The sequence below is a fragment of the Diachasma alloeum genome, unplaced genomic scaffold (assembly GCF_001412515.2).
Source record: "Diachasma alloeum isolate Michigan unplaced genomic scaffold, Dall2.0 Dall_scaffold_00271, whole genome shotgun sequence".
NCBI lineage: Eukaryota > Metazoa > Arthropoda > Insecta > Hymenoptera > Braconidae > Diachasma > Diachasma alloeum.
Window position 1 is genome coordinate 427618 of NW_021680410.1, and position 13854 is coordinate 441471.

The following is a 13854-nucleotide window of genomic DNA, read 5'->3' on the forward strand; positions in this document are numbered from 1 at the left end:
GAAAATGGCGGGAATGATGGTGCGCAAGACATTGGAAGAATGGACAATAATTCTTCCATTCAGAAGCAAAAAAGATTCTCGGAGATCACGAAATTTTTTTACGAGACAATAATTAATTTTCATCACGCTGTGACGAAAAGTGAACTCCGCGTGCCTAAAAGTTCAATTTCCGCCGCATTGTGATGAAAAATATTGTTCGTAACTCGTGAAAAAATGTTTTTTAGCTCGTGGGATTATATAAACCTCCCACTCGCCAAAAAACATTTTTTTGCACTCGTTACGAAATATACTATGACGTACGAAAAACGTCGAATTCATCAAGAAATGGGTGATTTCTGTGGGAAAGAGGTAGGGCGGGAGGGATGGCAACGCTGCGAAATAATCTAATATCAATAAAGCAGAAGATATAAAACGGCATGCAGATGATTTGAGGCACTACACGTTTGTGGTCGACCGTCGGAAATCATGGCGAGCACTTTGACAGTTTTCTTACTCATCAGCTCGGCGAGTAGTCTTTTTGCCGAAGAATCGGGTCTGCTCGTTAGCACTCGGGTAGGAAATGTTGAAGGTTTCTACAAAACTAGTAGCCGCGGCCGCAGTTACAGAGCATTTGAGGGGATTCCATATGCCCAACCGCCAGTGCATAGCTTGAGATTTGAGGTAATCACAAGAAATTTGAAGTAATGAACTGAAAAATAGAGTAGAAGAATCAACATTTTTTGAATTTTTCTCGTGGTTAGGATAGATTTTTTTGAAAGGGAAATTAAACGGAATACAGACAGGATTTCGACGTGCTTGGAATTCCCGGTGCATTTTTTGGGAATGTTTATTACATTATAGTTCCACAGAAATTTTAGTGAATTTCGACAATGGAAATTCTAAATTTTATAGAACAATCCATGGAAACTGTAAATTTTAATTCCATTATTCCTCAAATAATTAATAGAAATCAGGAAAATTCAGGTAAATATATTTAAAATCTATACGCAATGTGGTTTTGAATGTTCTTGTTATTATTTAAAATTCAAATGAATTGAAAATTCTAGTCTTTTTGCTGTTCTGAAATTTTGAATTTCATTAAATTTTCATGAAGTGAATAGACTTCAATGACACTCTCTTCAAAATTACTAGTCAACTATCCATGAAATTTCAAATATTTTCTGACACGCCCCAAAATAAAAAACACAACGAAACTACATTTATCAAATTGAATTCTCCACGACAGCCGCCGCAACCCTTCGGTTCCTGGGAGGGCACTTTGAAGGCAACCAAGCCTAAGAGCATGTGCACACAGTACGTGCTTGGGGCAGGGTATCCTGGAAAAGTAGTGGGAAATGAGGACTGTTTATACCTAAACATCTATACTCCTCTCTCAAATGAAACGAAAAAGGGATCCCGACTACTTCCAGTGTTTTTCTGGATTCACGGGGGAGCATTCCAATTCTTGGACGGTCATTCTCAGGGGTCATCGTACATTATGAATCGAGACTTGATCTACGTGACTTTCAATTATCGTTTGGGCATTTTAGGTAAATCTGGTTCATCCGCAGCAAATTAATAAATACTTTCCCATGGAAAAAAAATAATACGAAGATATCGTCTGTTTGAAATAATTAAATATTTTATCCGTTTCATCTAGATCATTCAAATATTTTAACTGAAATAAATGTGCACGTATGAAAAAATTTCATAGGAAAAACCAGTAGAACTTCACTGATTATTGAGACATTTTCAGAGAAATTCCTCGACGTGAATTTCATAAGTTTATTCCATTCAATTGTTCTTCTCTTTTACTAAAAAATCATAAAAGATTTACACCGAGGAATTTCTCCAAAAAATATCTCAATAGAAAACGTTGTATAGAAGAATCGTATTTTATCAATTTTTTCAATTGAATATTTATAGAAAGTTCAACCGAAATCCATAGTGAAATTTTCCAGGGAATTCACTAGACTTTTCTATGAATTTTTTTTTCGCACATGAGTTCGTTAACTTCGAAATGAAATTAAGAATGAATAGGGAAAACAATATGTTATCTCAGGATTTATGAGCACTGAAGATGCAATTGTGCCTGGCAACATGGGCCTGAAGGACCAGAATCTAGCCCTTCGATGGATCCACGACAACATTATGTCCTTTGGTGGCGATCCCGCACGGATCACTATCGCTGGTGGAAGTGCTGGGGGTGTCAGTGCTCATTACCACTATTTGAGCCCCAAGAGTTCTGGCCTTTTTAGAGGTACAATTTTCACCCGCAACTTTGACCTCCGATAACTCCCCAGCAAACAGTATGTCGACAATTTGTCGACAAATTGCCGATGTCCTGTTAAATTTTAGATGGCATTGGCAAAAATTGTTTTCTGGGTCCCACATTTTTCATTACTATCGTTGAACAGGTGGAATGTCATTCAGTGGCACTACCCTCAATTGTTGGGCACAGACTGAAGAGAGTGCTGCGAAGGCGAGGAAACTGGCATCTTTACAGGGATGCCCAACGAATAACACTAGAGACATGGTGGAGTGCTTGAAATCTCGACCTGCAACGGGCATAGTTGCATTGACCCAACAATTTCAGGTAAAATTATCCGATATAACGTAGGATAGAAAAACAATGAGGGAAAATCCGCCGATAGTCAGTGGATTTCACGCCCTTTTTGATTATAAATGATGCAGAATGTTATGAAGGACTAGGGGGCTCCGCCCCATGCTCCCTCCGCTCGCCAATCCGGGAGGCTTCGCTCCCTCCGCTCGCTCTCGCTCGTTGGCGTCCGAGCTGAAGGCGAGGACTGGCCAATCACGCGAGTGAAAATACCCCACGGCATTAGCCGCGAACGGTATTTTTTCGTAGTGATTTTCACTTTTACGAGTTTGGGGAAAGACCAATACCAATCCCCGGACGAGGAAAAGTGAAGATCAGTACGAAAAAATTATATCTTAAAATTGTCTGAATGTATTACTCTCCAGCCATGGTTGATGAATCCCTTCACCCCATTTGGTCCAGTGGTGGAGAAAAACTCGACAGATCCGTTCATCGATCGATCACCTGTGGAGATCATCGACAGCGGAAGTGCTGCCCCTGTCCCCTGGGTAACGAGCGTCGTCTCCGAGGAGGGACTCTTCCCTGCCGTGGAATTCGTCGAGAACGAGGGATTAATGGCAGAGTTGGATGAAAAATGGGAGGAACTCGCGCCTCATTTACTCGACTTCAACTTCACTATCCCAAAGTCCCGACATGCTGAAGTCGCTGCCGCCATCAGAGAACATTACTTAGGCAGTGATAGAGTTGAAAGAGCGACTGCCGAACGTCTCATTCACATGATTGGGGATCGGCTGTTTACGGCAGATGCTGCGAACGCTGCTATGCTGATGGCCAAAAACACTTACAGTCCCATTAGGTTCTATTACTATAGTTACAGGAATACATTCAGCTTGACTGACATGTTTAATGTAACTGGAAACTTCGGTAAGTTTCGGAATGAGAGAATTTCATTTATGTGTGAACAAACTCGTGGAACAACCCACACTGAGAAAAAAATTCTAATATCTAAAGCATATTTTCTTGAGACAAGTAATTTTGCTGCAATTGAGTGCAAGAATACATGAATATTTTAAAGCGTGAGACCTTTTTCGAGAATCTTCAAGTATTTATTGTTTTCATAATGTTTTTGTTATGCAGTTTCAATATTTCGATATGTAATATATTCGTGATATAATGCGCAACGATAGTATATAAATGAGAATTTATTTGAGGGCACAAACTTGTAGAACAACCAACACGGAGAAAAAAATTCTAATATCTAAAACATATTTTCTTGAGACAAGTAATTTTTCTTCAATCGTTTAATTCTCCCATTCATCTCATCTCACGTGGCCCGAGAGAAAGGTCTCATGCTTTAAAATATTCTTGTAATCAAGTATGATTTTGTCGTAAATGAACTCACTCAAATCGCATAGAAGAATCGTCATCTTCAAGTATTTATTGTTTTCATAATTTTTTTGTTATGCAGTTCCAATATTTCGATATGTAATATATTCATGATATAATGCGCAACGATAGTGATAAATGAGAATTAATTTGAGCTCCGTGAACCACAAACAGTCTGATGAGATCTAAACCATTGAACATAATTTACTTCTCTCAAGTAAATATGGTTTATGTATTAGGAAATTTTTCTCTCCGTGTAGCAAATTCACTAAAAAATTCTATTGGAATTCTATGCATATACTTTTCATAGAAATTCATCGGCTTAAATTTTTCCTCAAAGTTTTTTGTTTGATTTTTTCTGGAGATAATGTCTCAATAGAAAAAGTGTACAAGAAAATGAAATTCTATTGATTTTTTTTTTAATAGTTTCTATTAAAGATTTTCTATAAACAGGACGCGCAAAAAATTTGCCAAATTCTTCAATAGAATCGGCGGAAGGCAAACCGAATGTTCAATCGAATTCGATGAGATTTTTAATTGAATTTGTTCTCTTATGTCATCGAATGATAACTGAATGAAAAAAAATTGTGAAACCATTGAAAATAATTTACTTCTCTCAAGTAAATATGGTCTATGTATTAGGAAATTTTTCTCTCAGTGTAGCGAATTCACTAAAAAATTCTATTGGATTTCTATACTTTTCATAGAAATTCATCGGCTTAAATTTCTCCTCAAAGTTTTTTTGTTTGATTTTTTCTGGAGATAATGTCTCAATAGAAAAAGTGTACAGAAAGATGAAATTCTATTGATGTTTTTTTTAATAGTTTCTATTAAAGATTTTCTATAAACAGGACGCGCAAAAAATCTGCCGAATTCTTCAATAGAATCGACGGAAGGCAAACCGAATGTCCAATCGAATTCGATGAGATTTTTAATTGAATTTGTTCTCTTATGTCATCGAATGATAACTGAATGAAAAAATTAGTGAAAAATCTAATCATCCTATTTTTCAGGTGTGAGTCACGGCGATGACTACAATCTAATCATCACTAACCCTCGATTACCAGTGGTTACGGATGAACCAACTTTGAATGTGCAAAATACTCTACTGGATATTATAGAATCCTTCATGAAGTGGGGGTAGGTGCCGAATGGCTTGATATTTCTTAGATATCCAATTTTCTTAATGTCATTACATTTCAGAACACCCCCGCCTGAAATCCACTGGCCCACGGTAGACCCATCACAAGAGTATTTCAATTATCTCCACATTTTGGGGCCTGGAAAATTGAAAGCTATGTCGAGCTTAAATTTCGCTGAAAGAAAATTCTGGTCGTCGCTGGATTTTGATGAGAATAAACTGCAAAACGTGTGAAACTCAGAATTTTTCTATTTTTTTTATACCGACGATAATATCAGTAGCGAAGTGGTAAAAGGAGATAAGTGCATTTAAAAAAAAATAAAACTTTTTGCGTGAATCACAATGAAATATTAATTTTCAAATGGTAATACCGGGGAAGGGGCGGGTAAAATGGACACTTTGACTTTTTTTAAAATGTTCATGACGTGTTGAATTGTTCATGAAATAAAATAATTTTATTTTTCAATTGAAAGGACAATTCTTCCCCTTTGTGACGAGTTTAGACTGAGCTCAATTGATAAATCTGTTTCTGACTGAGAAATATTTTTAAAAAAGCAAAAAGTGTCCATTTTACCCCACCCTCCCCCAATATTACGAATTTCGAAAAAAATGCAGTTAAGCCCTTTTACCACTTCGCTACTGATATATGCTCGCAGTTAAAAATATTATTAAAAAACAAGAAAAAAATAAACCGAATTTCTACAAAACTATAGTTTTATTGTTTCTCCGTATCTCCAGTGATATCATCCATTGACTTCGAATTAAAAAGGCATTAATTTCGAATTACATCATGATTTCAATCCTCCCAGTGGAAAAAACTTAGCAAATTGATCCAAGCATTCTTATAGAAAAAATCTCAAGAGAAAATTCCAAATAGAAATTCGAAATCTATTGACGTTTTCTTATCGAATATCCAATAGAATCAGCGCAAAAAGCAAATAGAATTATTCAATAGAATTCCAATAGAAATCCTATAGAATTGCAATAAAATTTTCTAGCGAATTCGCAATGTTTTCAATTGAATTTTTTCATGCGTGTACGTAAAACTGAGCAGCAATTGGTGATCATTTCAGACTTTCAAAATAAAAAAAACAACCAAGATCACGTTCGAAAGATAATCCACCCGGGCTTTAAAACAATTCAGAGATTTAATTGTTTGAAAATTTGACAAGACGTCAGCCGCGCCCTTCAAACTTGGACAGCGAAAGATTTTGCCCCTCATCAGATTTTAATGACAAAGATAACGATCTCTTTTCTTTGTAAGTATATAATAATTGCGTTCGATAAGTGCGACCTCCACCAATTGAAATAATAGCTATCGCGTTTGTTTGAACAAGCGACAACTCAATACACGTCGACAAGATCTGGTAGTCAATAAACCGATGTGGAATAAAAAAAAAATATCCGCGTGGAGTAGCATCAGACACGATGTCAGCATTTCTGAAGGTTTTCTTATTAATTCATTTCACGAATGCGGTGTGTGCCAAAAAATCAGATCTGCTGGTCAACACTCCGTTAGGGAACGTCCAAGGTTTCTATAAAACAAGTAGTTACGGGCGTAGTTACAGGGCGTTCGAGGGAATTCCATACGGAAAATCGCCAGTGGGAGACCTGAGATTTGAGGTAGGAAATTGTATTTTACATTAAGAGAAAAATTTCCTAATGTGTTGACTCTGTTTAATGAGAGAAATAAATTATTTTCAATGGCTCAAGAATATCCGAGTACTTTGGCTATTTTTTCTCCAATGAAATGCTTTTCTACTTTTGTAGTCGAACATCAGAGCTTCCATCTGGGCCTGAGGTTCCGAAAATTTTACAATGATTTTATTATTCAAACTCTGCAGGTCTGAATTTGTATCTTGATATTGAACCGTTAGAAGACGTTTTAGATGTCTGAAAAAAAATTATGTTTACTTTTGCAGGAAGAATAACAAAATAATTGAAAAATGGCAATTTTTGAAAATTACGAGCATTTCCACCAGAAAAATCATTTGTTCGGAATCGTAACAAATTTATTCATATTCAAAATTTTATTCAAAATCAACCTCTGACATGACCGGCCAGTCAATTACTTTTCTTATCATTTTGTCATTTGAAGCTTTGAGTAATTGTATCAATTAAATTGGAGTAATGTTTTGTCCTGTTTAAGTTACTATAAAAAATAAAATAATATATTGTACTTGAAAACAATATTTTTTTATAAAAATTGGGTGGTGCCAGATGGTATGACCGTTGTGGTCTTTTACCTACCCGTCCCAGTACCTACGCGGTACCCCAGCCTAATTCCCTACCCGCACTTGCCTCTAAACTTATATCTAACTCCACATAACTAACTCCACATGCACTGGGTTCGTTGTCCGGCGATGAAAAAATCTTTCATCACCGGGACTCGAACCTGCGCTACTGGGACGCTTTGGTTTATAGGGCCAGCACGCTGACGACGAGCCCAAAGACGTCCTCATATTTTTTTATATTAAAAGCACGTAAAGGAAAATCGTCCACATTGATTATTAAAAAGTAAATTAAATTTTGCAAGGTAACGCATTTATAATTTTCATAATCTTATTCATTTTTTTAAAAATTGAATAATAATATTATCTAAATAATTGAAATATTACAGTCTCGAGTAAATATGTTCCAAATATTGAATTTTTATTTCACGCGCTCAGAAAATCATAAAAATTGATTAATTAGATTAGTTTAGATTCCCATAAAAATTAATTAATCAATCAATTAATTAATTGAATCAATGAACGAAATATATTGAAAATAAAGAATTTTTAAAATTAATGACAGCCACCTCAGCGTTTTGGTTCGTGGGAAGGGACATTGCAGGCAACCGGACCTCGGAGTGCATGCGTACAGTACTTACCCGCGTCTTTGAAATTACCCCAACAAGTAATCGGAAGCGAGGATTGTCTGTACCTGAACATCTACACTCCTTCCAAGACACCGAAAAATAAGTCCAAACTACTGCCAGTATTTTTCTGGATCTACGGCGGATCCTTCCAATCCGGAGACGGCCATGGTCAGGGTTCATCGTACCTCATGAATCGAGACTTGGTCTTCGTGAATTTTAATTATCGTTTGAATATTCTAGGTAATTATTTTTCGTGGCAAATACAGTAGAGGCTTCGTATAAGATACCTCGCGCTCCGAGCGCTCGAGAGCTGCCCCCACTCTCGGCACTTTTATTGCCTCCCGAATGTTTATGTTCCGTGGGCTTCTTATAAGATACCTATGGCCCCAGTCATTTTCAACGGGAAGAGAGTAGTTATAAGGATCAAACGGTGTTAAGGGTCAAACGGGAGGGACGAACGAAGTGATCATGAGGGTCTAATGACCTTAAGGGGGGATCACACCACTTTTTTCAAGTAATGGAAATATACATCGATTTTATTTTCACTTTTCCCATCGATAAATCGTAATTTTTCGTCTGTGATTATTCTCGAGTCCATCAACAATCCCCCAACATCAGTTGCCACTCTATCACGCGGGGTTATGTTTAGAGAGAAAAGGGAATGCGGGCGATACAAATTCAAAACATTAAATACATGAATTGATTAGCTATCGATATTCATTCAGTAAAAATGAAAATTCATTCATTTCATTCAAATTCATCCCGGAAGTCCACTCTCCTACTGTCCTACTGTATAAAGTACCTTATACGAAGCCTCTACTGCAATATCAGTAGCGAAGTGGTCAGACGGTTCAAGTCGATTTTGGCTACTGGCCAGTTTTCAATGAATATCTCGAAATCTAGGGGAGATAGCAAAATTTGTCTCACAACCTTCTTAGTAGCACTCAATTCGCTCTACAAAAAAGGTCATTATGAAAATTTTGCTATCTCCCTTAAATTCGGAAATATTTCCCGAAAACTGAACTAAAGAGTAAATTGACTTAAATTGTTTGAGGACTTCGCTACTGATTTGAAAAATTACGGAGCAGTGTTAATGACATTGAATCAGGGTTTCTGAGCACTGAGGATGCAGTTGTCCCTGGGAACATGGGTCTGAAGGACCAGAATCTGGCGCTGCGGTGGGTGCACGAGAACATTAAATACTTCGGTGGTGATCCCGATCGAGTTACTATCGGCGGAGTGAGTGCTGGAGGTTCTAGTGCTCATTACCACTATCTGAGTCCCATGAGTCGTGGCCTTTTCCAAGGTAAAAATTTTATCCTGGCATGGATGGATCCGGTCATGAACACGCGGAGAGAAATGTTGGATAAAAATTATCTAGAAAATTGTGGTAAATTTTACTGTACGAAAGGTAATCGTAGAGCGCGATGTAATTTAGTGATAAAATACCTGTTTGTGGAGGATATTTTACCATTCGTTCGGTAAAAAAACACATCTATAGATGCAAAAATTACCCTATTGTACAGTACAATTTTCCGCACCGGCCGGTTATTTTTATTTGCACCTATTTTTATTTTATTATATACACGGAGAGAAATATTCAAGAAAAATTACGGAACATTTCACGTAATCCGCAAGCGAGAATCGTTTTCAGTGAATTTCTATAGGAATATAAGAGAATAAATCTGAAACGTTCAGTAAATTTTCGGGTCTGTCACCGAAAAAATACGAAAAAGTCACGTAATTTTTCTGGAAGTTGTAAAATCTAACAGAAACTTCAAGACTTATTATGCTTCAGAAGATAAAAATTCTTGGATGTTTAAGAATTTTTACGAAAAGTTCCGGAAAAATTACGGAACGTGTTGTTAAAATCTCCCCCTCACGGGGAATCATGGCTAGCCGTGAGGCGTCGGACGGATGAGTAATTTTTACGGAACAGATCGTAGAATTTACGTGAGGATTGACACTTTTTATTGAATTTTACTTCGCTCCCAGATTACGTTTCGAAACGTAATTTTTAAGTTTTTTTCCTGGTAATTTTTATTGAATATTTCTCTCCGTGTACGAACGGAAGTGAAATTTTACCGATTGCGTCCGGCAAGAAATCATTCTCCGTTACAGAAAAATTATATGCGTCTAAAAATAAATGACAGATAAAAAGGAATAGTCCAACTTTTTCTATAACTTTTTTCTTCGTGCAGGTGGAATGTCATTCAGTGGTACAGCCCTCGATAATTGGGCGCAGACTGAAGGTAGTCTTGAGAAGGGGAAGAAAGTGGGATCTCTGCTGGAATGTCCAACGGATAGTACCAAGAAGATGGTGGAGTGCTTGAAATCACGACCCGCTAAAAACATAACTCAACTAGTCGGTCGTTTTCAGGTAAAACCGTTGGCCAATCCGTTGGATTATATCAAGTTTGAGAGCTTTCAAGGGGAGCGGGCTACTGGAATGAGATTTCTCATGCCTTGAAGATCGATTATATGTGTCTAAAAGCGAATAATTAGTGCAAAACAAATTAGAATAATTAGTGGAAAAATTTGTGGAACTTGCCCCTGAAATTTCAGGAAATATTGTCATTGAAAAATCAAATATTTCATTGATTTTCTGTTCAATTGATCTGAAAATCAATAAAGTACTAGATTTTTCAGTTCAATTATTCTGTGAAAATTCAGAAAAATCAGGCAAATTCAGGGAAAAATTGAAAATTTAGGTCATTTTTTTTCTGAATATTCATGTTCCACTGAAAATTCAATCAAGTTGTGAAATTTCCATCTCACTCTCACTGAAAACTTATGAATTTCCGTGAATTCTTCTTAAAACTTGAAATTTCATAACCTTTTTGTCCGAGGGGCTACTCACTTCCGAAATCACGACGCCACTCTGGTATGAAATCATTTCGAAATCACTCCGAAATCACGTGAAGTCATTGAAATCACTGAAGTTATTTTCAAAATCATCTCTGAAATCACGTGAAATCCTCTGAAATCAATGAAATCACCGGAATCAGTAGTGGCCTGGCGTAGTACGAACCGTGTAAGTAATTCGTGATTTTGAAATTGACACATCTGCCAACGATAATAATAAAGTGCCGTACTCACTGTCATAGTAAAATGGTAAAATGGACCGCTGGATCAAACGAATTCGTTATTATTTGTCAGTTAATATTGTTAGTTTTGATTTTCATAATTTAACACAACCAGTTTTGCCCCTCTATTATTACCTCTATTATTTATTAACTTTATTTTCCTGAAATCACTAATTTCGAATTAATGAAATCATTCGAAATCATGAAATTACCGTCCATGACCCTCGAAATCACCTCGAAATCACCGAAATCATTTTTTCGAAATCACCCGAAATCGACTTCATTTCGAAATCATGGTGTCACTCAATTATGGAGTGAGTAGCCCCTCGATTTTGTCTCTAAATCCGATTCAATGTCACTCTGACGAGATTTTCTCTCATGACAAATCTCACTCCAATAGCCCCCGACTTTAAAAACTCATAGTAGTCTCTCCTTAATTCTATACTACCCCAGCCATGGTTGTTCAATCCGGACGTTCCATTCGGCCCAGTAGTGGAGAAAAACTCACCGGAGCCATTCATCGATCGATCACCTGTGGAGATCATCGCCAGTGGAGATGCCGCTGATGTTCCCTGGACGTCGAGCGTCGTCTCCGAGGAAGGACTCTTTCCTGTCGTGGAATTTCTCGAGAAGGAGGAGTTAATGGCCAAGTTGGATGAAAAATGGGAGGAAATCGCGCCTCATTTACTCGATTTCAACTTCACTATCCCGCAGTCGAAACATGCTCAAGTGGCGGCAACCATTAGAAAACATTATTTCGGCAGTGATAAAATTGAAATTGCAACGGCTCAGCAACTTATTCACATGCACGGGGATCGATCATTCTCGCCACTTGGTGCCAGGCTAATGGCAAAAGCCAATCGCAGCTCTGTTTGGTTCTACTATTACAGTTACAGGTCGAAAATCAGTTTGACCAATTTATTTCATGTGACTGGAAACTATGGTAAGCTTCGAAATGAACGAATTTCATCCAGTGACGGTTTCAGTAGTGAAGCGGTAAACCAGGTTAACCCTCGTTCAATAAAAATTACGGAATTCACAATTCACTCACCGATTACGGAATCGACTCAGAAAATTTAAGTGACGGTATCGTAATTATTCACAAGAGATTCAGATAAAAATTACGGAACGCTCCGGAAAAATTCCGTGACAGTTCCGTACAATTTCCTACAACCACATTTGGCTTCGGAATTACGGAAAAGATACGTAATTTTTACTGAATATTTCTCTCCGTCTGTGAGCAAAGCGCAGTCCTTTTCATTCGTTTCATGATAACTGTGAAAATATCGATGATCACGAAATGCCAATTTAGAAGTTCCTCAAATAATCTGTCCTCGTGGCATTAAATCCGGTTTTATTGTTCTGCGGCCACTAAATCTTTTTTTATTAATTTTTCAATTAAGTGCGGTCAGAGAAAAATGGCGCTGCGCTCGTTACGCGAGTCGTAGCAGAAATTTGACGAGCCGAAGCGTGCGACGTCGCCTGATCAAAGTTCGACTGTTACCACTGCAGTCACAAGTCCTTCATTATCTATGAATATTTTCTTTAATTATTGTTTTTCAGACCGGAAAAGTACGCCATTACACTTTTAATTTGATGAGAAAAATTGTTTGCAACATGAATGATTTATTTAGTCAATTTTACTTTTCTTTTCATCTGAGTTGTTCACTTGATAGGTTAAACATCCTTAAGTTGAGTCGATTTTGACTATTGGCCAGTTTTTGACGAATATCTCGTAATCTAAAAGAGATAGACAAATTTTTGTCATGACCTTTTTTGTAGAGCTAATTGAGGGTTATAGAAAAGGCCATGAGAAAAATTTTGCTAGCTCTCTTAGTTCCCGAGATCTTCATCAAAAACTGGCCAAAAGTCAAATTCGACTTGACCCGGTTTACCGCTTCGCTACGTGTTTGATGAGTAAAATTTTTAGTACCGTTTTCATTCCGTTTTTTAGGTGTGAGCCACGGTGATGATGTATTTTTATTTATACCCAACTCACGCTTAGAATCTATCACCGATCAACCGACGTTAGACGTGCAAAATATTCTCTTGAACATCATAGAATCTTTCATGCGGAAAGGGTATGTTTGCAATAAGTTAATTCCAATAAATTCGGTCATCATTTTTTGGATTTCAGAGTGCCCTCCGTTGGAATTGACTGGCCCCGAGTGGACCCATCAAACGAGTATCTGGACTATCTCCACATTTCAGGGCCTGAGGGATTGGAAGCGATGTCGAGTTCAAATTTTGCCGAGGAAAAATTCTGGGCTTCTATCGATTTTGATGAAAATAAACTGGAAAATTAGGAACATCCGCTGTAGAAGACGTAATAACATACCTAGGCTATTTGTACGTTTCCCTCAGCATCTTATGAATTATCTACTGTAAATGCGATCCCTACAAAAACAAAAACACATGTTTTTGTAAAAAAACTGCGCCAAGAAAAAGTGTTGTTTGGTTCTTACTGGAAAGTAGAAATTTTTGAAAAATACAAAGGAATGAAAAAGAAAGCCAAGTCAGCAATGTCGAATAAACGAAAATAATGCACAATCAGATTTCTATAAGAGAAATAGTTTCAAATCGAATGAGGATTTTAAAAAAATTCTTGATGAAATAAAAAATTAGTAGAAGGAGGACCAACGTTCTTGGCGCGGAGTTTTTCAACTCATTGTCTAGTATCAATCTAATTCTCCATCTTCTGATCCGCGCCAAGGACGTTGGTCCTCCTACTAATTTTTTATTTCATCAAGAATTTTTTTAAAATCCTCATTCGATTTGAAACTATTTCTCTTATAGAAATCTGATTGTGCATTATTTTCGTTTATTCGACATTGCTGACTTG

At 37.1% G+C, this 13854-nt stretch overlaps 2 protein-coding genes across 3 annotated transcripts in view; both read left to right on the forward strand.

Moving 5' to 3' along the window:
- Positions 1-465: 465 nt before the first annotated feature.
- Positions 466-5350, forward strand: LOC107037811 (venom carboxylesterase-6). Its single transcript, XM_015256565.1, has 7 exons — positions 466-660; positions 1226-1529; positions 2042-2239; positions 2397-2575; positions 2965-3463; positions 4939-5065; positions 5129-5350. Exons 1-7 carry the CDS (start codon positions 466-468, stop codon positions 5298-5300), a joined length of 1674 nt encoding a protein of 557 aa, XP_015112051.1. The 3' UTR covers positions 5301-5350.
- Positions 5351-6444: 1094 nt separating this feature from the next.
- Positions 6445-13854, forward strand: part of LOC107037809 (venom carboxylesterase-6-like) — a 10053-nt gene continuing 2643 nt past the window's right edge. The window contains exons 1-7 of one of the 2 annotated variants that reach the window (XM_015256564.1): positions 6445-6689; positions 7863-8166; positions 9035-9232; positions 10128-10306; positions 11466-11955; positions 12967-13093; positions 13150-13361. In XM_015256564.1, coding sequence (XP_015112050.1) covers positions 6495-6689; positions 7863-8166; positions 9035-9232; positions 10128-10306; positions 11466-11955; positions 12967-13093; positions 13150-13318 — 1662 coding nt within the window. In that variant the 5' untranslated portion in view covers positions 6445-6494 and the 3' untranslated portion in view covers positions 13319-13361. Of the gene's footprint in view, positions 6690-7862; positions 8167-9034; positions 9233-10127; positions 10307-11465; positions 11956-12966; positions 13094-13149; positions 13442-13854 lie in introns of those variants that run through there. The other variant, XM_015256563.1, reaches the window with a different exon arrangement.

Excerpts from the sequence above, each read along its gene's own strand:
- LOC107037811 (XM_015256565.1), top strand. The coding sequence starts at position 466 with ATGGCGAGCACTTTGACAGTTTTCTTACTCATCAGCTCGGCGAGTAGT. Across the intron at positions 661-1,225 it reads TGCATAGCTTGAGATTTGAG|CCGCCGCAACCCTTCGGTTC; the intron begins GTAATCACAAGA and ends TCTCCACGACAG. Across the intron at positions 5,066-5,128 it reads GAATCCTTCATGAAGTGGGG|AACACCCCCGCCTGAAATCC; the intron begins GTAGGTGCCGAA and ends ATTACATTTCAG.